The sequence below is a fragment of the Netta rufina genome (genome assembly GCF_964035555.1).
Source record: "Netta rufina genome assembly, chromosome: 5".
In the NCBI taxonomy this organism is placed as follows: domain Eukaryota; kingdom Metazoa; phylum Chordata; class Aves; order Anseriformes; family Anatidae; genus Netta; species Netta rufina.
In genome coordinates, this window is record NC_140128.1 from 62,352,470 (window position 1) to 62,373,430 (window position 20,961).

Sequence of the window (20,961 nt, forward strand, 5' to 3'; positions counted from 1 at the left end):
GGGTTTTTATAAAACCTTTTTCTTTCCCCCACCCGCGCCCCGAAACAAGCGCTGACGTCCCAGCTGTGGGGTCCCTGGCTGACCCTACAGATCTCCTCTTTGGGATCCCGAGCAGATCCCGGGCACGCAGCAGGATCACAAATCCCACAGGAGACACGGGGGCAAGGTGCCGGGGGGGTGCACCCAGTGCCACTGGGTTGATTTAGGGGATGCCTTTGGCAGCCCCCTGGCAGAGGCCGGTGCCATTTGGGGTACGGCAGCTTTCCCAGCCCCACAATGGGATCTGTGGGTCCGTGAGCGTCTTGTGTCCCCCCCCCCCCCAAACCGGGGGGCCCCCAGTGGCCTCCCCGTGCTCCGAGCGCGTTTCCTGCAAGGGAGGTGATGGGCTGCGAGAAAATGGGTTTTCCCCCCGTTTCCACAGCAACGCCGATGACTGATTTCCGAGGCTGCCCTGCAAGCACCGCACGGCACCCGCTCAACCAGGCACCCCGACAAGCCTGGATCTGGCCCCCCAGGGGAACACCCAGCGCCAAAACCCCACACCGAGCGGGGGGCGCGGGGCGTTTTGCCCTTTGCAGGGCGTTTTGCGCCGGGCTGTCTCCTTAAATCAACACGGTTCACCTCCAAAGTGCTTCTCCTCTTGGTATTTGATGTTTTTTCCCCTTAAATCCAGTTTTCCCATTTTTTTTTTTTTTTTGGCTTTTGAGCGTAACCGGTCCCACGTCGCCCCGTTCCGCCCCGTTCGCACACTGCAGCTCCCGGGCTGCCAGAAACGATGGCAGGGGGTGCGAAGCCTGGAGGAGAAGCAGCTCCTGGAGACGAAACCCCAACCTCGCAGCGAGCTCCAACCTGTGAAATTGGAAAGCTGGCGGCTGCCGGCACCGGGGGCACGAGGGCGGCCCAAAAAAAGAGGTTGGAGAGGGATGGGAGCTGGAGGAGCCCTTCCCCTGGAGCTCCCCCCATGGGGACAAAGTCCCCTGCATGGGGACAAAGCTCTCGGAAGAGGGACAAAGCCCCCAGATGCCTTTGGATGGCACGGGATCCGTGGAAAAGCGCTCGCTGGGCGCAGCCTGCAGGAGGGGAGAGAGCTGGCTCTGCCCCAGCCGTGGGGCTGCCGCCTGCTGCGCTGCGAAAATAAAAAGGATTCGACATCTGGTTCGAGGAAAATGCAGGTTTTTATAGGCCGGCGATGGAATCTGGAGGCTATACTTAGCAGCACACAACGCGGACCCCTCCAAAAATGTCGTGCACTGCCTTGTGCCCGTCCCTCCTGCACGAGGCTGCTCCGAAATGCAGCAGGGAGCCATGGAAAGCCCACAAGGACCAGTGCCCACCCGCTGCCTCCTCTGGGCACATTCCCACCAAGGCCGAGGGCTATTTCTGGGGACAAAGGGGGTCCCCGGTACACACAAATATTTTTGGAGCCCATGGAAAAGGTGCAGCCTGTGGATGCCTCCACCACGGACACTGAGGGCACCTAGGGATGGGATGGCAAGGATGTCCTCATGCTGGGGGCACAGAGCATTGTCCCTGTCCGTGTCCGTGTCCGTGTCCCCATCCCTGTCCCCGTCCCATGGGACAGGCTCTCCTGTGGGTCCCAGGGGTGCCCAGGCTGCAGGCGGGTGGCAGTACCCCGCTGTCCCCATGGTTGGCACGGCACACGGTGACACCCGTGACCACAGGGTGGTGGCACCCGCTGGGGGACACATCCCAGCGATGCTGCATCAACGGGCACCTCATCTTCATCACCACCATCATCGTCACCGTCATCTTCTGCAGGAAACCGGGTGTTAATTGGTGTTAATAGGGGCCAGCTCACCCCGCTGGAGCTGGGGTGCAGGCAGCACGGTGGAGGATGGCCACGCTGTCACACCGCTGCCTGTCCCCTCCTGCAGGACCAGGGCTCCCCACGCAGGATGGGGACGGGGACACGGCCACAGGATGGCAGCAAATGCCACCGCTCGGCTGCCAGCAGCGGGCAGGGGACAGGGCAGGGGGACAGGGCTGGGGACCCCCCCCCCCCAGCCTCGCGTGCGCCCCGTCCCTCCGCCTTCCATCCCTTCGTCGATCCTCAAATCGCCACGAGCCAAGGGGATGCAAACAAGGGGCACTTTTATTGTCACCTCCGGCCGCACCGCACAAGGCGCCCGACAAACCTCCTCGTTACACGAATGACACGGCGCTGGGGTTTTGGGGCCGTTTTACTCGGGTTTGGCTTTCGCCACACAGTCACTGCGCTCTCGCGCCGCCCTGACAGGGGGATCCTTTCACAGAAAGGACTATGCAGCTCGTGCACGTGGACAGCTCGGTGTTGCCGAGGGACCAGCACCAACCTCAGAAGGCCACCGACAACCCCAAAACGCCCCATCCCACCCCACACAGCGGCCCCGGACCCGTGTGGCACCCTCTGCACCCCGCAGCCCCCGGGCACATGTTGGCCTCTCACCCCACACCCTGCTTGGTGCTGGGCTGCGTGCTTGGTGTTGGGTTTGGGGAGCTGCTCTGGTTCAGTTTTGGCTGTGGGATGAGGTGGGGAAAGGGACAGCGAGGCCTTGAGCTTGCCACTATCCCCCCCACGCTCCTCCATCACCAATTTGCGCATTTCGTGCCCAAATGGCGCATGCTGCAGCCTCGCAGGGAAGGGGAAGAGGCCAGGGATGAATTTGGGGGATTTCCCGACCCCCTCAGCACACCGTAACCCACCCAGGGATGGTGGCTGTCTGTAGCAAACCCCAGCCCGGGATGCGGTGTCACAGCCATCCCTCGGCCTTTTGGGGTCCCCAAAAAGCGACGCAGGGCCCTGAGCCCCCACGCAGCATCCCACCGCTGCCTTGGGTGGGTTTCGGGGGGATTTCCACGGGGTCCCCAGCCTCCTGCTGGCATCCCTACATCGTTTTCCCGTGACACACATCAGTCCCACCGTGCCCACCCCTCCTGCCCAGCTCCCCCATAGCAATAACCCCGATTTTTTGGCACCGTGCCGACAGCTCCGCTCCGCTTTTTTTTTGGTACCGATCCCCCCCCACTCTGAACATTTCTTAGAAAAATAAGATTGTGCTTATTTATAAAATATTTTTTTTTAAGAAAAGTTTCCAGTTTTAAAAAAAAAAAAAGGCAGTAATATCAAAACAGGGTAAAACTTTGGCTGTCGACGGCTAAACTCTCGGTAAAAAGACCGCCCGAGAAGGCGTTGTGCTGCGAGGACGCGCTGCCCCGGTGCTTTCCCCTCCTTGCACCTTCCTTCCCGGGGATGCTCTCAGAAAAAAAAAAAAAACGGGTGCCTTTTCCCAGCACGTGGCCACCGTCCTTTGGCAGAGCCGTTCGAAGCGTAAAAGCCTGAAGGGCGCAGGGAAAGCCGTGGTAAATCGGAGCTGAGACCGCGCCGGGAAAAGCCACGCTCCCAGCGCGGCTGCAGGCGCCTTCTCCTGGCTGGGAAAGTCTCTTAGTGCTTGGAACAAAAATAAAACAACAAACTGATTGTCTGTATGCTTCGTGAAAGGAAGGCGTATCCTTTGTACAAAAGGCATTTCAGCGCAGAAACAAACTGAAAATGGGTCTGTGGGATCCGGCCATATATAAACATACGTGCTTGGATATATTTATATATGGGATTTCTAGCCGGGGAGCGTTATTGCAGCGTCGTCACGGGTGACCCATCCTTCTCCGTTCTCCTTTCCTTTGGGTTTTCTTGGGTGCGGTATTTTTGGTTTCTTTTCTTTTTTTTTTTTTTTAAATAAAGCTCCGTGAAGGCCTGAAGGCCCCGCTCGCCCCGCGTCCCCCAGCGGGACCGGGACCGAGCTCCAGCGCGTTTTTGTTTTTTTTTTTTTGGAAGATCTGGGTTCGGGCACTGTCCCTTCCCCGAGCAGGGACATCCCCGGCTGCTTATTGCTTCCCATACTGGCCTGGAGGGGATTTACATCTCTTTGGCTTGGCTTGGGCGCAGCAATCCGGTCTTTCCTTCCCAGCATCTCCTTGCCACCGAGCAGCAGCACGAAGGGAAGGGGCCGGGAGGGGAGAAAAACCAAAATTTGCCCCGAGGCACTGAGGAAAACGGGGGCTGGCCAAGCGAGCTGTGCTCCTCCGAGGCGAACCAGGACTTTGTGCTCTGCACAAACCATTCCCAGAGGCAAAAGGCTGCCGGGGAGATGGCGGGGGGGGGGGGGGGGGACGGGGACACACAGCGGCCAGTCCCGGCCCCGCCGCGCTCAGACGACAAACTCCGGGACCTCGTCATGGGTCAGGTCCAGCGAGAAGTATTTGCTGGTTCGTTTGACGGGGAAGCCCTCCTGGATGTTGAGGCACTGCTGGGCCAGGCAGCCGTGGCAGTAGAGGCCGTCCTCGGCCAGGCCGTGGCCGCAGCCGAAGGTGTAGCTCTGCGCCGTGTCCTGGCACAGGTCGGCCAGCTGCAAGAAGTCCTTCTGGTAGAGCCTGATGTCGTCCAGGCTCAGGCTGTGCCGGTCCGTCGAGGTTTTGGGTTTCCTGCACGCCGTCTGGGTGGAAGGAAGGGCGTCAGGAGCCGGGGTCCTCGGGGAAAGGGAGACCCGAACGTCCCCAGGAGAGGGGACGTGGGGTGGGGAGCCCGCGGGTGGCACCTACCTGGGGTAAGGAGTCCGTGCTCTGCCCCCGCAGCTTCACCACCGTCTCCGAGGAGCTGGAGGTGGAGGAGCTGAGCTCCTTTACGATCAGCCCTGCGCCGGGGAGAGAGAGGAAGAGGAGGGTGTGAAGGTTATCTCGTGGCATTGCGGCTCCCTTGGGGTGCCCACCCCATTGCTTTGGGATAGAAGGCACCCCCGGCTGGACGGCACCCCCAGCTGGATGGCACCCCCAGGGCTCTGCACCCACAAAGCATCCCAAATCGGCACCAAAACGGCACCCAAAGCCAAAATGATTCCCAACAACCACATTTGGCTCCGGCCAGGGCACTGCTGCCCTCGTTCCCGGCGTCCCCACAAGACTCCTGCCACCCCCTGCCCGCTGTCACAGGGGCTCGCTGCTCGGGTTTGTGCTTCCTTTCCACGTGCACCCCCCAAAAAAACCTTAAAGCAAACCCTCCTCTTAGAAAACCCCACACCTTTCCGGGGCTTTTCGCATTTTCACCTGGCTGCACGTGCCCCATCCTCCCCTCCACCCACCGGGCACCCGAAAATTCCCAAGGGGACTCTCGGGCTCGTTTTTCTTTGTCCCATATCGAGACAAACGTGGAAGAGGAAAGGCAGGGGAGGAGGGGACCAGCTGGTGTTACCTGAGTGCCCGTTGAATTTGCGCGACAGCAGCATGTCCTCGGTGATGTAGACGCACATATCGGGGCTCACCTCCAGCGCCAGCTCCCCCGCCTGCTCCAGCTCCCGGGGGTCGTCCACCAGCATCTCTATCTCTGCTCGGGGCAAGGGGGGAGATTTATGGGGACGGGTGAGCGAGGAGAAGCACCCCAAGAGCCCTCGAGGGTGGGGAACCGAGGCTCTGGGGTCGCTCACCCTCATCCTGGGAGTCCTCCTCCAGCCGGTCCTTGCCCCCGCTCTCCACGCCGGAGGTGTGGGAGCTGCCGTGGCTGGTCATGGAGCTGCAGGTCTTGAGCTTGCGGTGGACGCCGGCCTCCTCGGCCCCCGTCTCGCGGGGTTTGGGGTCGGCCTCGATGCCCGAGGTGTGGGAGCTGCTGTGGCTGGCCGTGGAGTGCCGCGACAGGCGCTTGTGCCGGAGGCTGCCGGCGCTGCTGCCGCTGGCCCGCGAGCGCTTCTCCAGCTGCTCCATGTCCAGGTCCAGGGTGTCGCTGATGTAGGACTCGCGGTACTGCTTCTTCTCTGCCAGGGTGGTACGGGGCACCCTGAGCCCCACAGGGCAACCCCAAGCCACCCCCGGGGTGCCAAACCCAAACCCAAAGGGGTGGCGTGATGGGAGACGGCTCCGTGGTGGCACGCGGGGGCTGGGGGAGGTGGGTGAGGAGCTCTAAAGGTGCTGGGCGCTGCCTCCGGGGGGAGAGGAGGAGGAAGGAGAGGAAGAGAAGAAAAAGGAGGAGGAAGAGGAGGAAGATGGAGAGGAGGAAGGGGAAGGAGAAAGAGGAGGGGGAGGAAGAGGAAGATGGAGAGGAGGAAGGGGAAGAGGAGGAGGAGAAAAGAAGAAAGAGAAGGACAAGGAAGAGGAGGAGGAGGGGAAGGAGGAGGAGGAGGAGGAGGAGGAAGAAAGGGAAGAAAAGGGGAAGGGGAAGGAGGAAGAAGAGGGGAAGGAGCAGGAGGAGGAAGAGAAAGAAGAAAGAAGGAGAAGGAAGAGGAGGAGGAAGGGAAAGAGGAAGAGGAGAAAAGGGAAGAAAAGGGGAAGGGGAAGGGGAAGAGGGGAAGGAGGAGGAGGAAGAGGAAAAAGAAAGAGAAGGAGGAGGAGGAGGAGGAGGGGGAGAAGGAGAAGGAGAAGGAGAAGGAGAAGGAGAAGAAGGAGAGGATTGTTTGTTTCCACAAAGGTCTTACGAGCTTGGGGAAGGGCCATGGGGCACTGGGAAGCGCCGTGCTGGGGCACTGGGAGGAACTGGGCCCTTGGGGAGCACAGCAGGGCTCGCACCCATCCCTCAGCACCCAGGGGATATCCACAGGCACCCACCCCAACCAGGAGAGGACTTTCGGCCACCCCCAGCCCAGCTCTGGACCAGGACCAGGACCACCCTGACGCACCATCAAGGGGACCCATGGGGTCTCCTCCATCCCCAGGCCGGGCAGCGAGCCCGGCAGGGGCAGGGTTTGCAGGGCAGCCCCCCCGGGCACCTACCCTCGTTCTCCTCCAGCTTGCGGACCTGGCGCAGCACGGGCTGCAGGTTCATGTAGAGCCGGTGGCTGCTGCTGAGCAGCTGCAGGAGGTGACGGGAGCGCAGCGGGCAGCCCGTGTAGTAGATGAGTTTCCTGGCCGAGGGCAGCCCGTCGGGAAGGATCTCGAACTTCTTGCCCTGTGCACGAACCAGGGGAAGCTCAGCAAGGGTGGCACCGGCGTCCTGCACCCCAGCTGGAGCACCCCAAGTGAGCCAGCCCGGCACGCACGTGGCCCCGCACTCACCACGAACACCAATTTGCCCACGTTTGTCCAGGGGAAGTCGTAGAGCAGCTGCTTTTCCTCGTCGAGGTTCTGCAAGAAGAGGCGAAGCTGAGGAAATGAGGGCACGGGGAGCCCGCGGGGATGGAGCCCAGCCCTGGGCGCTGCCCGGCCCCGTACCTGGAAGATCTGAATGCCCCTCGTGGTCAGCCCCAGCGTCAGGGAGGCTTCCACCTCCCTCTTGTCCTGGAAGGGAGAGAAATGAGAGGCTTTTAAATACGCCATTTGCAGCTTTTTTAAGGCTGGGGCACTTCTGTGCCTGAGCACACCCAGCACCAGCACCACGCCGGTGACGGTGGCCACGCGGGTGGCCGCAGCTCGCCCACGCGCATCTCCCTGCAGGGCACAAATGGCTGGAAAAAAGGTATTTTAAACCATTTTTCCAGCTCTTTTCAACAACGTGCCCCCTCGCCGTGCTCAGGCGCTCTCCATACGTGCCATGCCCCGAAGACAAACTTCTCCTCCTCCGTTTCAGCGGGGGCTCTCACCTTGTAGAGCCTGTAGTAGTGCACAGCCACGTCGTCCAGCCGCACGGCCTCCTTGATGTACTTGAGGTGGGCCTCGGAGGCCGTCAGAGCGAACTGGTCCTTGTGCATGTTGGGGACGTGCTTCAGGATGTAATCCCGGCCCCTCTTGGCCACGACCTGTTTGAAGGCGAGGAGGGTGTCGAGGGGAGCAGGGGCGAGGCCGGGGGAAGAGGCAAAGCAGAGCAGCGCCTTCCATCCTAGAGACCTGCGAGCCCCCCATCCCTGTAGTGCTCAATTTCTGGTGGTAAGAATAGGATAAATACAGGGGCCAAACATTCCTCCTTGTAGGGTTTCCCACTGGGCACGGCCGTGGGGCCGTCACTGCTCCCCAGCAGGTATGAATACCACGGAAACTGGTAGATTTGGGGCAAACCCAAGAAATTTTAGTCATCAATCAAAGCGGGCAGCAGTGCCTACACCTTTTATGTGATTTTCTATGATTCTGTGATTTATTCATCCTGCCATCCCGGCGTCCTGAGCAGTCCTGGCTGCGGGATGCCCTGGGCAGTCCACGGAGGGCACGTGAGGGTGGCCGGGTGGCGCGGCGCGAGGGGAAACCCCCCGTAGATGGCATCCCCGTAGCAAACACAGGAAAATCCCCATCTGTGGCACCACCACGCTGACCCCGAGAGCTATTTGCAGCCCCAGCAGTTGTCACCGGTTATTAATAACCAGGACAAGGCTGGAGCCGAGGAGCCAGCAGCATCGCCCCTTCCCCTGAAACAAACCCCGAGCGGCGCGGAGAGCGGGCAGGAGGTGCCGCGGACACGGGCTATCCTTGTGGCAGGCAGCAGCGGGCTTACCCAGGCAGGGAAATAGGCTTCGGGCTCGAAGTACTTCCCGTAGTGCTTGCTGCGTTTGAAATCCCCCAGGTCGGCCTGCAGGGCGAAGGCGGTGAGCAGGAAGTAGGCTTCCTCGCGCAGCACGCACTGCGAGTGCAGCACCTGCTTCCGCAGGTGCCAGTAGTAGTAGTACCGCGCCGTCCGGTCGCTGCAGGGGGCGAGAGGGTTCGGGGAGGGGGTGCTGGGGAGCCGACGGCAGCACGAGGTCCACGCGGGCACCCCCTCGCAGCACCCCCAGTCGGCAGCTGGGAAATTAAAGCCGCTGCCACGGCACCGCCGCGCGGCCACCGGGTCCCAGCGCGGCACGGAGATGGTTTAGGCCCTGCAGATGTCTTGTTTTTATGCTGAAAGGAGATGTCAAGATCCCTTCTGGCTTGCTGGAGAGGGATAAAATCCTAAATCGCAGCCCCCAACCCCAAAAATGGCTCCTTCATCACTGGGGGGGGAGATGCATCCCTGATAGTCCCTGCAGGGAGGTTCGCAGCGCGGGGTCCCTTGGCACACAACAGATTTAGGGACAGGGACGGCAAAAAGGGGCGAGCCTTGGGTGCCTGCACACTCCTGAAAGAGGACACGCTGTTTTGGGTTACTTTCATAAAAACCTGTAGGGTTTTTTTTGCAGGGTTTTGGCACTGCCCAGACGCAGCCCGGTGCGCCACGAGCCCCCCCGCGCGCGGTTATCTCCTTATCAGCCCTCACCTTATCAGCCTGCCGTTCTCCACGTAGTACTGCACTCGGAAGTGGATGATCATGGGGGGGCCGAACTGGTCGATCCCCTGAAACACAGAAGGCGTTCGGGGCTCCTGCGGGGATCCCATTTTCACGCTGTGACCCCCGGTCCCCACTCCGGCACCCCCAGCGCAAGGTCTGCCTTGGCAGTTCCCCTCCCCACCACCATGTTTTCCTCCCCAAATCTGCCTTATCCCAATAAACAAAGGGGATTTGGGTTTAAAGAAGGTGGAGGTTGGGTTTGAGACCCCCAGAGGGTCTGCAGCCACCTTCCCCCGTGCTGCTGTCCCTCTTCCATCCCTCCCTGTCCCCTTCGCCAGTCCCCGCAGCAGCACGGGAGCCTTCGCACCGAGCTCCCCGTGCAGGCTGCACTGAAAATGATGAAAAGGTGCTTTGGGAAAAGGAAAAAAAAATTAAAAAAAGGAAACAAAAAATGAAACAAAAAAAGGGGAAAAAAAAGGGAAAAAAAAAGGATGCTTGATTTTAAATCTGAAAAAAAAATAATTGAATTTCAGCTGAAATTCTGCTGAAACATGGGGAAATGAGAGAGGGAAACAAATCACTGGGGAAAAAATTAATGTAGAGGACAGGTCCCCAGCTGGGGCACGTGGTGGCACGGGGGTGACGGCCACCAAGCCCCCTCGGGGTTTGCACACTCCCCCTCCTCCCCCCCGCCCCAAAACGCGTTCCTCCCCCCCGCCCCCCGCAGCTGCGCAGGGACAGTGACCTGCGCCGGGGACAGAGGTGGCCTTAGTGCCGTCATCTCTCCATGCAACACCTCACCGCTGACCTTGCTGGCCTCCTTCTTCCACTCCTTGGGGCAGTACTTGTAGAGTTTCTGGGCCAGGTCCATGTACACGTGCTCATTGTCTGCCGGGGGGGGGGGGGGGGGGACAGGGGTGAGCGTGGCCGGCGCGTCCACGCGCCCAAACGGCACCGGGGACGGGCACCGGGGAGGGTGGGACAGCCCCAGACTTACTCTGGATGACGCTGAGCCCGAAGAGGTGGCAGTCCTTCAGCCTCAGGAGGTCGCACACCTGCACGAGGAGCTCGTGGCACAAGATCTTCACCTGCGGATGCACGCACGAGCCCCGTCGCACCGGCACCGAAACCCTGCCGTGGCCCCCGGCGCGCTCACCGGGGGGGGGTCTGGGTCTTTTCCACGGGGACAAAATCCCCCCCCCAAATATGTGGGATACGCGCAGCTGGGGCAGCTTGAGCGCGGGTGGTGCAAGCAGCCTGCTTTGGGGGCAGAAAGTGGAATATTGGGTGGCGCTGAATAAAAAAATAAATCAGCAGAGTGTGGGAATTTCACGGCCAGCAGCCAACGAAAAGCTCAGCAAGCGGCGCACGGAACGAAGAAGCAGCAGGAGAGCGTAAAGCACCTTCAAGGGGAACAACCCATGGGGGTCTCAGCAGCGAGGAGAGGGCAGGGGGGGCTCGGAAGGAGAAGCAGAAGCGAGAGGAGAGCTGGCAAAGGAGGCGCGGGGCGACGCCAGCGGCCGTGCTCAGCGGGAACGGGGGGGGGTCCCCGATCCGCCGCCGCCGCCGCCTTACGTTGATGATGATGTTGAGGGAGTCGTCGTTGGGGAGGAAGATGCACACGCTGCGGCGGTCCTGCATGACTCGGTTGTTGTGGAAGGGCAGCTTGTTCATCGTGGGCCGGGCTCTCCCTCGCCGAGCGGCCGGGCTGGGGCTGGGGGCGGGCGGCGGGCACCTCACCGGCGAGCCGGGGCGGCCTCGGTCCCCGCGGGCGCCATCCCTGTGGGACACGGGGTCGGATGAGCCCTGCACCAAATTCCCTGTCCTGTGCTTTACGATGAGCTCCCCAGGAGGCCCCCACAGTCGTATCCCCTCCCGTTACGCTGCTGTCCCCCCTCCAAGGGGTGGCAGGGGACACCCGAGCGTGCCCCGCCGTGGTTTGGGCAGCGTGGGGTCTCAGCCCAGCCCTAAAAGCCTGAAGCAGCGGTTTTCTTCTCCCGGCTACAGTTTCGGAAAAACCTCCGAGGAGGCTTTCCGGGCATCGCAGCCATCATAAAAAACTCTTTGTGCTGGGAACAAACCAGGCTGGCCCGCCGCGGCGCTGCCTCGCGGGAGGTTTCGCGGCGAGCTGCAGAAAGCCCCAGATCAGTGGGGGCTGGATTTAGGACCTGTGCCCCCCCCAGCAGCCCCGTGCCCCTCCAGCACCGCCCCAATTTCTTGCAGGGCTCAGACAAACCCTGCAAGAGCCCCACGGGATGCACGGGGCAGCCAGCAGCCCTCGCCCCCTGCTCGCTCATCCCCTGCGTTCGCCTGAGTCAGGACCACGGCCAAGACAAACCCGTCCCAGCACCAACCACAGGCAACTGGGTTTTATCCTATTTTCAAGGGCAAATATTCCTTAAGCACTCTTCATCCCACAGCTGTCCCCGGGGACGCAAACGCCCGCGTGAAACAATGAGCAAGGATCTTTAAAACCCCAACTAGCTCGCTCCTTTTCCTAACCAGCAGCTCTGCGCTGGCACCGAGGACACGACAGCGTCTCCCTCTGCACCAAGTATTAGCTCTGCTCTAAACAAAAACATGCCTGGCTTCCAAAAACAGTTCCACTCGGAGATTTTTACAGCGGAGGAAGAAGTGCCCCGAGGTGACTTGGCGCTAGGTGGTTGCTGGCGGTGAGGGCGAGTTGGGAAACCCAGAGGTGAAGCTCTCCTGCCACGCTGGGCTGGACCCTCCGAGGTGTTGTGTGGCTGTGCAACGTGGCCGTGCATTAAATCTGTGCACCAGAGCAGTGCAACGGGGCCGTGCATTGCACACTTGAATTGTGCCCATGCGTCGTGGCCGTGCACTGCACCCGTGCCTCTGCGCACCGTGCCCGTGCCCGGACACGCTCGATCCCGACTCGAAGCAAGCAGCCCAGCTGCCAGGCTGCTTTCGGGGTTCATTAAAAATCACAGCAGGGAAGGAAACGGGGCTGAAGGTATTTGGTGAGCGTCCCCAACAGCAGGGAGGGCGCCGTGCCCCAGGGGCAGGCGCTGCACGGCGCCCTCGGCACCCCGCTGCCACCCACGGGTGCCCCACAGCCCCCGAGCATCCTCCTGCTGCAGCCACAGCACAGAATATTTTTGACTTTCCGGGTAGAAATAAGCGGGTCCTTCCTCCAGCCGGGCTGCTGGCAGCCGGCCCAGCCCCGAGGAAGAAGCCCGAAGAGCTCCTGGAAATGAAACCACATCTTCGGGGCCCTGGCAAAACCGCCCGTGCCCCGGGAGCGACGCCAGGCCATACATTCACTCCTCGCCCTGCAGGGCACTGCCTGCGAGAGCAGGCAAAATGCTGGAGGAAAAAAAAAAAACCACGCATTTCTGTGTTTGTAGAGGAAATGCTCCAGATCCTCCTGCTGAACGCTGTCTCCCCGTGTCGGGGCAGCTTTACAACCCCCCCCAGCTGCTGGAGCTTCCCCTGGGTGTCCGCAAGCTGGGTGAGAGGCACCCATCGGGCACCCCGAGCCCTTCCCGGGTGAGCTGTCCCCCCGCAGAGCTGGGGGCATTATTTTGGGGCAGCTACTGCCCCTTCCCACGAGGTCAGCTCGCATTCCCTGTGCTGCTCCGGCGCGCCGAGACAGCCGCGGGCTGGGCGCTGCGCTCAGCTGTCTCCCCAAAAATACCCGCCGGCGCTGGGTGGAAAGGCTTGAAAAAAAAGGAAAATAACCCGGTAAGTGCTGCTGTTGGCTAACCGTGAGCCGGGGGCAAACTCGGTCTATCTGTGGTCGCTGTTAAGATTCCCAGCAAACAGGTATTTTTCTCCCCGTGTGCCCAAACAAGCGCTGACACGAGCCCCGAACACGCACGGCTCCGGGCTGGGAACGGCAAGAGGAGATTGCAGCAAGGGAGCTCTGCTTGGATCCCGCGATTTTCCAGCAAGAGCTGCCCCTGTGCACGCAGAGACCCCCAGCAAACCTTCCCCACGTGCGATTTGGCAAGGTTTGTTAGAGCCAAGCGGTGCTGGCACCCGTGAGGCTGCAAAACCCATGGAGGACGGAGGGTTTGGGCATGGAGCAGCCCCGTGGTGCCGGCACTCGCGGCTCTCCCAGCCACGGCGCAGCTAGAACGGCACGCTGGTGGTTTTCCTGCTAAAGGGAGCTCGGGCAAAAAGCATTAAAACATCATGGGATGGCACTGCAGACACCACATCAGCCTCCCTGCGCTCCAGGACTCCGGGGGACAGGAAGAAAATTCCTCGATCCGTTGTGCTTGCCCCGGTGCCGCGGGACGAAAGCTTTTACAGAGCTGCCCTGGAAGGAAAACGTTGTGCAATAAAGCCCAGAAAGCAGCTCCCAACATCCCTGCTACCCGGGCACGCGCCGTGTGGAACCTGTGTGGGTCCTGCACGCATGGCTACGGGCACGCGAGGGCTCTGGCAGCGGGGGAGCAGCTTGCCAGGCTCTCACAGCCAGCAGCAATTCTGGTCCCGTTCCAGCGCCGGGGATTTGCATAGCCTGAACTCCGTGGCCGAGGTGGGTTTTTGCTTCCCTAAAGCCGGCACGCAGCTCCTTGCCGTGCCAAACGAGGCTGCTCTGCACGTGCATCGGACCCAGAGGACGTGGCCGGGTCTTGGGTTGTGACATTTTGGCTCCGGGGATGCCCGAGGACGGGTGTCACGGTGCTGGCGGGTGGCACCGGTCACCAGCGAGTCCCTCCTGCTGCCACCAAGGCGGGGAGAAGCAGCACAGCACAAGGCACACGCTGAAAGCACGTCCCTTAACAGCATCCCTCGAGCGCCGTCACGTTTATATTTGACCAATTTCCTTTTTTTTTCCCCTGTAAATTCTGTCCTATCAGCCGTCCAAGCCGGCCGCCGGTCCCCGGCTTTTGTTTGGGTGCGCTCGGGAGCCACAATAGCAGCGCATTAAGGGATTATGCAAGGGTTGATCGGCGCAGGGAGAGGAAAGGCAGAACAAAGTGCAGAGCTGGATGGGAAGATGAATTCACGGGGCAGGAATTTCTTGTTTGGAAGAGCTGAGAGTCGGTTCTACCCCACATCACAGGGCGCAGGTATGCGCAAGCTGTTATTACAAGTTTGGAGGCTGTCACTTAGCGCAGCTTCGGCGAACCCAAAAGCGAGATTAATTCGCGCTTGCGGTCACCCCGTAATTAAAATTGTCTCCAATTCCTCCTGAACTCAACAGTTTCCTCATAACGAACTGAGGGAGATGAAAGAGACCTGCACTGGGAAAAAGGACCGGGTTATAAATATTCCATTACTTCATCCCCCACAAAGCTGTCGGGGTGCTGGGGACTCGGCCGGGGCAGCACCGGGGTCCCCGCGGCCACCGGCGTGCAGCAGCTCTGGGGACACCCGGGGATGGCCACCAAGGGCTGGGACACGAGCACAATCCCAAAACGGGGACGCTGCAGCCGGGGCAAGCCGAGGGGCTCGGGAAATTGAGCCGGGGGCTCAGGAAATTGCTCCCTGTGCCATGCAAAATGTCCAATCCAGCCTGGGAGCACGGAGTTTCCCAGCTGTGCGTTACCCGTGCGCGGCACAGCAATTCCTCCTGCCTTCACTGCCTTCTTTTGGGCTCGGTGCTCCACAAACTAAAACCAGCAGCGGAGGCGCTCAGGAGACGGATCTCGGCAGGCTCCGGCCGCCAGCTCCTGCTTTTTGCTTTTTTTTTTTTTTTTTTCTCTTCTCTGTTTTCCTTTCCTGTTTCACGAACCAGCCCCTTCCATTTTATTTCCTTCTGGAAAACTTCACCACCGGCCTCTGGGATTCCAGCAACGCCTGCCGAGAGCTCCCAGATGCGGCACCACCGGGTCTGGGGGGGCTCTATCCATGCTCCCCCCCCGGCTGCTGCAGATGTCCGAGCCCTGAAGGAAGCTGGCGGTGATGATCCATCGGGACAGCTCACCAGGGGCAAGGCCGGGGCTGCACGCACGCATCCGGCCAAGCTGGTGTCCTGCAGCTCTGCCCAGTTTGGGAGGGCTGGAAACGAGGAGGTGCCCCCACGCCGGGATGGCCATGCAGCCTGCGCCTCCCCACTGGAAGCAGCTCTCCCTCCTGCAGCATCCAGCTGGGGCACTTGGGCTTCCTTCCATTGATTTTTCAGCCTCCCAAAGCCGGGTTTGGCCCAGCCACCACCACCCCCGTCCCGTGGCGGTGCCCAAAATCGCACCGCGAGGCGCCCAGACCGCTCGGAGGCCGGAGAGGAGGCGCACGGCTCGAGGCGGGCTGGAGGCCGGCTGGCACACGGCTGGAAGCAATTATCCCCCGCGGCAGCGCCGGGAGGAGGAGGAGAAGGAGGAGGAGGAGGAGGAGGAGGAGGAGGAGACGCGGCGCTGCTCTGCTTGCTGCGGGTTATTCGAGGAGAGGCAGGGGAACAGACGGGGCTTTGTGCGCCCCGGCCAGACGGGACCCCGGCGCGGGCACCCCGAGCCCCTGCACAGTGCTTTCATCCTGTTACACCCCCACCCCACGCTTTCCGGGGCTTTGTGAAACTTCCCCCAGCCCCACAGCAGGGTTTTTTGGAGCACGGGTCCCGGGATGGCAGCAGCTGCCCCAAAGGATGCCTGGGGATGGGAAGCAGCGCTGCCCTCTCCGTCCGTGGGGTTAGCCCGAGCAGTATCCAAAAATCCTCGGGGGTTTGGCCCTGGGTTTGGCTGTAGGATCTGCTCTCCAGCCACAAGGCAAGGAGCAGAGCAACCTCCCCGCAGCCAGCTTGGCCTCCCCGTGCCGGAAAGAGACATTTCCAAACCATGAAAGCCCCTGCTAAAAAAAATAACACCAACTCCAGGGCAGCGTCCTGCCTGCGTGATGCCCCAACCCCGGGAAAAAGTCCCCGTTCCCAGGGAAAGGGCTTTCGGGAGGGTTTGGAAGATTTTTGTGCAAAAACCCCTTTTGGGAGCCCCATCCCATGGCCGTGCTCCCGGGCAGGAGCCGCGCTGCCACGGCCCAGCTGGGGCTCAGCGCCCAAAGCGGTCCCCGCTCCGGGTGCACGTGGAAAAAGCCCCAAACCCAAAGCCTCCATCCTACTTATTGTAGCCCCGGGACAGGGGAGATTTCCCAGGAGAGAAGGAGACGGCTTCAAAACCGCACGTGGGGAAGCGCTGCCCTGCCCCGGGTCCGCAGCGAGGTGCAAGGCACGTGGGGTGGGTGCAGAACCCAGCCACAGCCCCACGGGATGCCGGCGGGTTCCCCAAATTCAGCCCCACCGGGTGGCTCCCAGCATCGCTTCCCAAAGCGCACGCATGCCAGGCACCAAGCTCTCAGCTCCATTTTGCACAAAACCAGCCCCATTTCATGCCGAAACGCACACAGCAGCGCCTTGAACCTTCAGGTCCCCATCTGCGCCCTCCGAAGTCCGCGGCACCTTTGCCTCCGGCTCCGGATTGGGGCAAACGAAGCCAAAGTTACTATTTTGGGGATCCTCAGGACTGGAGGGGAAGAGCAGAGACGCCCCGGCTGGGCAGCCCACGAGCGAGCAGCGTGGTCTCTGCGAGCAGCCGGGCACCTCCACGCTCCAAATCACCCCGGGCAGCCCCAAAAACAGCAGGGCTGGGGGAGCCACCCCGCACCTCCCCAGCTCCCCTTCCCCGGCAGCGCTGGGGAGAGCCTTCTGCCTTTGGAAAATATCATAAGCCTGCTTTTCAGAGAGGCAAAGAAAAAAAAAATAAAAGCATAAAACTAAATTAACAACCAGGCAGATATTTTAACCACAACCATAATTTGTATATTCCATCTGGAGTCCACAGCGCTGCCTTTCTTTTTTTTTTTTTTTATTTTCTTTTTTTTTTTTTTTTTTAGCAGGAGGGAGCTGACATCATCTTAATTTGAAATTCACATTTATTTTTACATCTGGTCTGAATTAATCCTTTTCAGTGTACTGACTTTCATGTAATGGAATAATTGCTTACAGATTCTGGGTTTAAAGAGCCTGAATAAACCGAGTTTAAAAAAAGAACCCCTTTGCAAACTGATAGTAAAAAGCCTCTAACCTATAACCAAATCCCAATCTGCCTTCGGGACTCGGAGTTTTAAACGAAACAACGTCGCTTTCAGGCAACAGAGACCAAATCCATCCACGCTCTGTCTAAGAATTAGGGAGTGCGAGCAAGCCTGGTGGAAAAACACCGACACAAACCAGCCCAGGAACCGCGCAGGGCAGGAACCCTCGGCGCGCAATCAGCGCGGCTGGAACCGTTCTGGAAAAGCTGAGCTTGGCTTCGAGCGAAAAACACCCTCATGACCAGAAAACGCCTCAGCCACGAGCAGAAAAAAAGCTGATTTGGGACTGCGAGGTGACAGCGAAGGCACCCTCCTGCGAGGTGACAGCGGTGGCATGTCCTGGGGATGCCGCGGTGGCAGCAGCAGGGAAAGGTACTCCTCGTGGGAACGCTAGTCCCTATGGGGCCACCAGCTCGTTTAGGGCCTCGTTAAGGGGCTGTATGGGTTTATCCTCATGGATGGGGGTTCACATCCCCAGTGGGAAGCACAGCACTGAGCCATAGTGGTGTTATTGGGTGCGCTGGGTGCCACCCAGCTCCGTGCCATGGCACCCCCGTGTCCCCACCCGCCCCGGTGACCCTCTGGCCACGCAGCCTCCCCTGGGACTGAGCAGGTCCTGGGGTGAGGGCACCCACAGGCAGGGGCACCCATGGGTGAGCAGCACCCAGAGGCCACAATCCATGGCCAAGAGGCCCCATGGTGAGGGTACCAACAGCACCCATGGGTGCTGGATCCCATGGGGAAGTGTAACCCACAGACAAGGGGAGGGGACCGGGTGAGGATGGGACCCCCGGGCGATGGGACCCACGGGTGACCACAACCCCTGGGCGATGGGACCCATGGGTGACTGCGACCCCTGGGCGATGGGACCCACGGGTGAGGGGACCCCCAGGCAAGCGCAGCCCACGGGCGAGTGTGACCCAGGGGCAGGGGGTCCCACGGATGGGCAGGACCCAGGGCCGAGCACAGCCCCGGGCGAGGGGTCCCGGGGGCCGAGCGGAGGAGAGGAGAGGAGCGGAGCGGGGCGGGCGGGGGGTTGGCGGAGCAGCCCCGCCGCTGTTAAATTTCAACTCCCTGCGACCGGCCAGAGGAAATGACTCGCATTCCTGGAAAATGAAGCCACTTGCAGCTCTCCGGCACCAACTCGGCCCCCAAGCGCAACAAGCCGCCGCGCCGGCCCCCGCCGCCCCCAAACGCCCCCCGCGGCCACGCGAGCCCACCCGGGGCACCTCCGGGGGTTGCACCGGAGCCGGGAGAGCGGCGGATGGACCGTGCCGAGCCGTGCCGAGCCGTGCCCGTGCCCGGCCGAGCCGTGCCAAAGCGTGCCCGAGCCGTGCGCGCGGTGCGGGGCGCACGGGTGCGCACCTACCTGCGGCTCCGGGGACCGCGCTGCCGAGCCGAGCCGTGCCGTGCCGAGCCGTGCCGAGCCGTGCCGAGCCGTGCGGAGCCGTGCCGAGCCGTGCCCAGCCCAGCCCAGCCCAGCCCGACGCCCCCGCCCCTTCCCCGGCCGCACCGCCCCGAGCGCCACCGGCGCCGCCTCCCTCCAGCCTCGGCGAGGGGCCGGGGCCGGCCGGGGGGCAGCGGGCAGCCCCCGGGGGGAGCGCGGAGAGGGGCCGGGAGGGGACGGAGGGCACCGGGGAGGGGGTCCAGGGGTGGTCCTGGGGGAGCTGAGCTGCCTGCGGGGAGCTGATAGACGCAGGGAGCGGACAGCCCCTGGGGGGAGCCGGGAGGGAGCCGGGCATCCCCCCGGGGGCACCGGCATCGCCTGGCCTCTGCGGGGGGAGCCGAGCACCCCCTGAGCCAGCCCTGCGGTCCCCAGCTCCATCCCGAGGCAGCCCCTTGGGAGCAGAAGCCCCGGGCTCTGCCTGTGCCCCATCACATCACTCATCCTTCCCCCTGCTCTTAAAAACTCGTGGTGCCTGGGCCGCTGCTATGCCACCGAGAAAGAACCCCCAGAAAGCTTTCCCCCAAAGCCCCAATCTCTCATAAACCCCCCCCAAAAAAATCCCCAAAGCCCCCAGGTTTTCCCACAGCCCCAGCCAGCCGTGGAGGAGCCGCTGCCACCCCTCAGCGTGCGGTGCCTGGGGCTCTGAGCACCCCCCGGCCGTGCCAGCGACCCCCTAGGCCTGCCCTCAGGAACCAAACCGAGCCAGAATTAGGGCCGGATCCCGCTCCTACAAAATCCTCCCCTAATGTCCTGGCAGCAGGACCACGGGGGGGTCTGTCTGGCTTTTGTGACGGCCCAAGGGTGCCCGTAAGGGGTGCCCCGTGCCCACAAGGCAGCCGATGCGCACACGGGGCCAGGCTCCATCGGTGACCCGGGCCAGGAATAGCAGCAGCAGCGCCATAAATTAGCGGCAAAGCATCTTCCGCGGCGCTCCTTCCTCAGAAGTGCCATATGGCGAGATTTGTTTTGGGAGTAGTTATTTATTCCTCACTTTTAAGTGTCTATAGGCATCTTTCGGGCTGACCTGCGAGGCCGGCTCTGCCCCCGCAGTCTCTGCGAGGCTGTGGGAGAGAACAGCCGCTCGTTCCCAGACCTAAATAAAGAGCAGCTCTGCTGCGAATACCCTGACGCTCGCTCCTGAAATCTGTTTGCAGCCCGGCAGATCGTGCCGGGTAATTACACGACGCGAGCGCGCGGTGCCGGCAGTGGGAACCCGACGCGCTGCTGCTGCTGCTGTCCTCATGGAAAAAAACAGCCTGGCTTTCGGCAGAGCTGAAAGGGGCTGGAGAAGCGCCGGGTTTGGGCTCTCTTCTTCCATGAAAAATTCAGGGAGCGTTTGCACTCTGCAGCTCGCTGCTGCTCGTGGCACACCGCGTCCCCGTCAAGCCACCGGTGGCACGTGCTTGGTGCCACCGCAGCCAAGGGGACGGGCAGAGCAGAGGCCACCTCCCCAGCCAGAAGTCTTTTTTTCTCCCCAAAAATTCACTCTGGAGACCTCCCTTCCCCAGCTAGCGCAGGGGCCATGCACATTGCGGAGCTGCAATTTGCTTCATTTTCTAGAAAATGAACAAAATATTTTCAGTGTGGCGCTGGTGGGGCACATCACCAGCTCCAGCAGCGAGGGGCAAACATCCCCATCACCTCCTGCTCTGCTCAGGAGGGCAAATCAGTGCCACAGGGGTGCCACACGGGTCCCATCCTGCTGAATATGTCACCTGTGGGTCCCACACCAGCCCCTTCCCTGCTGCTCACCCCTGGGCTTGCGTGAGCTGCCCCTCGGTACTAAGGTGCCTTGCTCTGGAGGCACTGGGACAGCCAAATAAAGCAGCAGAAAGCTTGCAGATGCCAGCGAGGCGATACACAAACACATATTTGGATGGTGTGCGTGCTCACGCTGTGTTACAGATCCCAGGATAAACGGAGATACTCCCAGGCCAGGGCTGCGGGCGCGTCCCCTCCGCAGGGAGAGCTCGGAAAGATGGACACGAGCCAGTGTCCGGCCGGCCGGCTTTGTGAAAGGAAAACCCCAAGGACTCCAGTGACATTTCTCTTTCACAATTCGGGCATTAAGATTGCCAAAAAAAAATCCCAAGAAACGGAAACGCAGATGGAAAATGTAATAAATTGAACCTTTTCTTTCTCTCTTTCCTTTTGGAGAAGGTTTTAGCGGGGCTAATTGCATTGCGAGCCATGTCTCCGGAAAGGAAAAAAAAAAAAACGGAGTTGTGGTTCTGACCAAAAATATCATCCACATAAAATATACAGATTTTTTTCACACTAGATGTATTTATATTAAGAGGAGGGGAAATAGCAGCTGTTCACTGTGATCCTGCATTATCGCCAGTCGAGTATCTTCTGTAGCAGCGTC

The 20,961-nt window shown here is 61.1% G+C and overlaps 1 protein-coding gene across 2 annotated transcripts; it reads right to left on the bottom strand.

Moving 5' to 3' along the window:
• Positions 1-3,063: 3,063 nt before the first annotated feature.
• On the bottom strand, positions 3,064-18,590 carry FRMD6 (FERM domain containing 6). Of its 2 annotated transcripts, none has more exons than XM_084288280.1 (14): positions 18,516-18,590; positions 10,724-10,928; positions 10,146-10,236; positions 9,957-10,036; positions 9,137-9,213; positions 8,399-8,585; positions 7,557-7,712; positions 7,189-7,254; positions 7,033-7,101; positions 6,751-6,925; positions 5,475-5,798; positions 5,243-5,374; positions 4,597-4,688; positions 3,064-4,490 (listed from the first exon to the last, which is right to left on the bottom strand). In XM_084288280.1, exons 2-14 carry the CDS (start codon positions 10,820-10,822, stop codon positions 4,206-4,208), a joined length of 1,833 nt encoding a protein of 610 aa, XP_084144406.1. In that variant the 5' UTR covers positions 10,823-10,928; positions 18,516-18,590; the 3' UTR covers positions 3,064-4,205. The 2 variants fall into 2 exon arrangements, with proteins under 2 accessions (XP_084144406.1, XP_084144405.1); XM_084288279.1 differs by having other exon boundaries at positions 9,894-10,036.
• Positions 18,591-20,961: the final 2,371 nt, after the last annotated feature.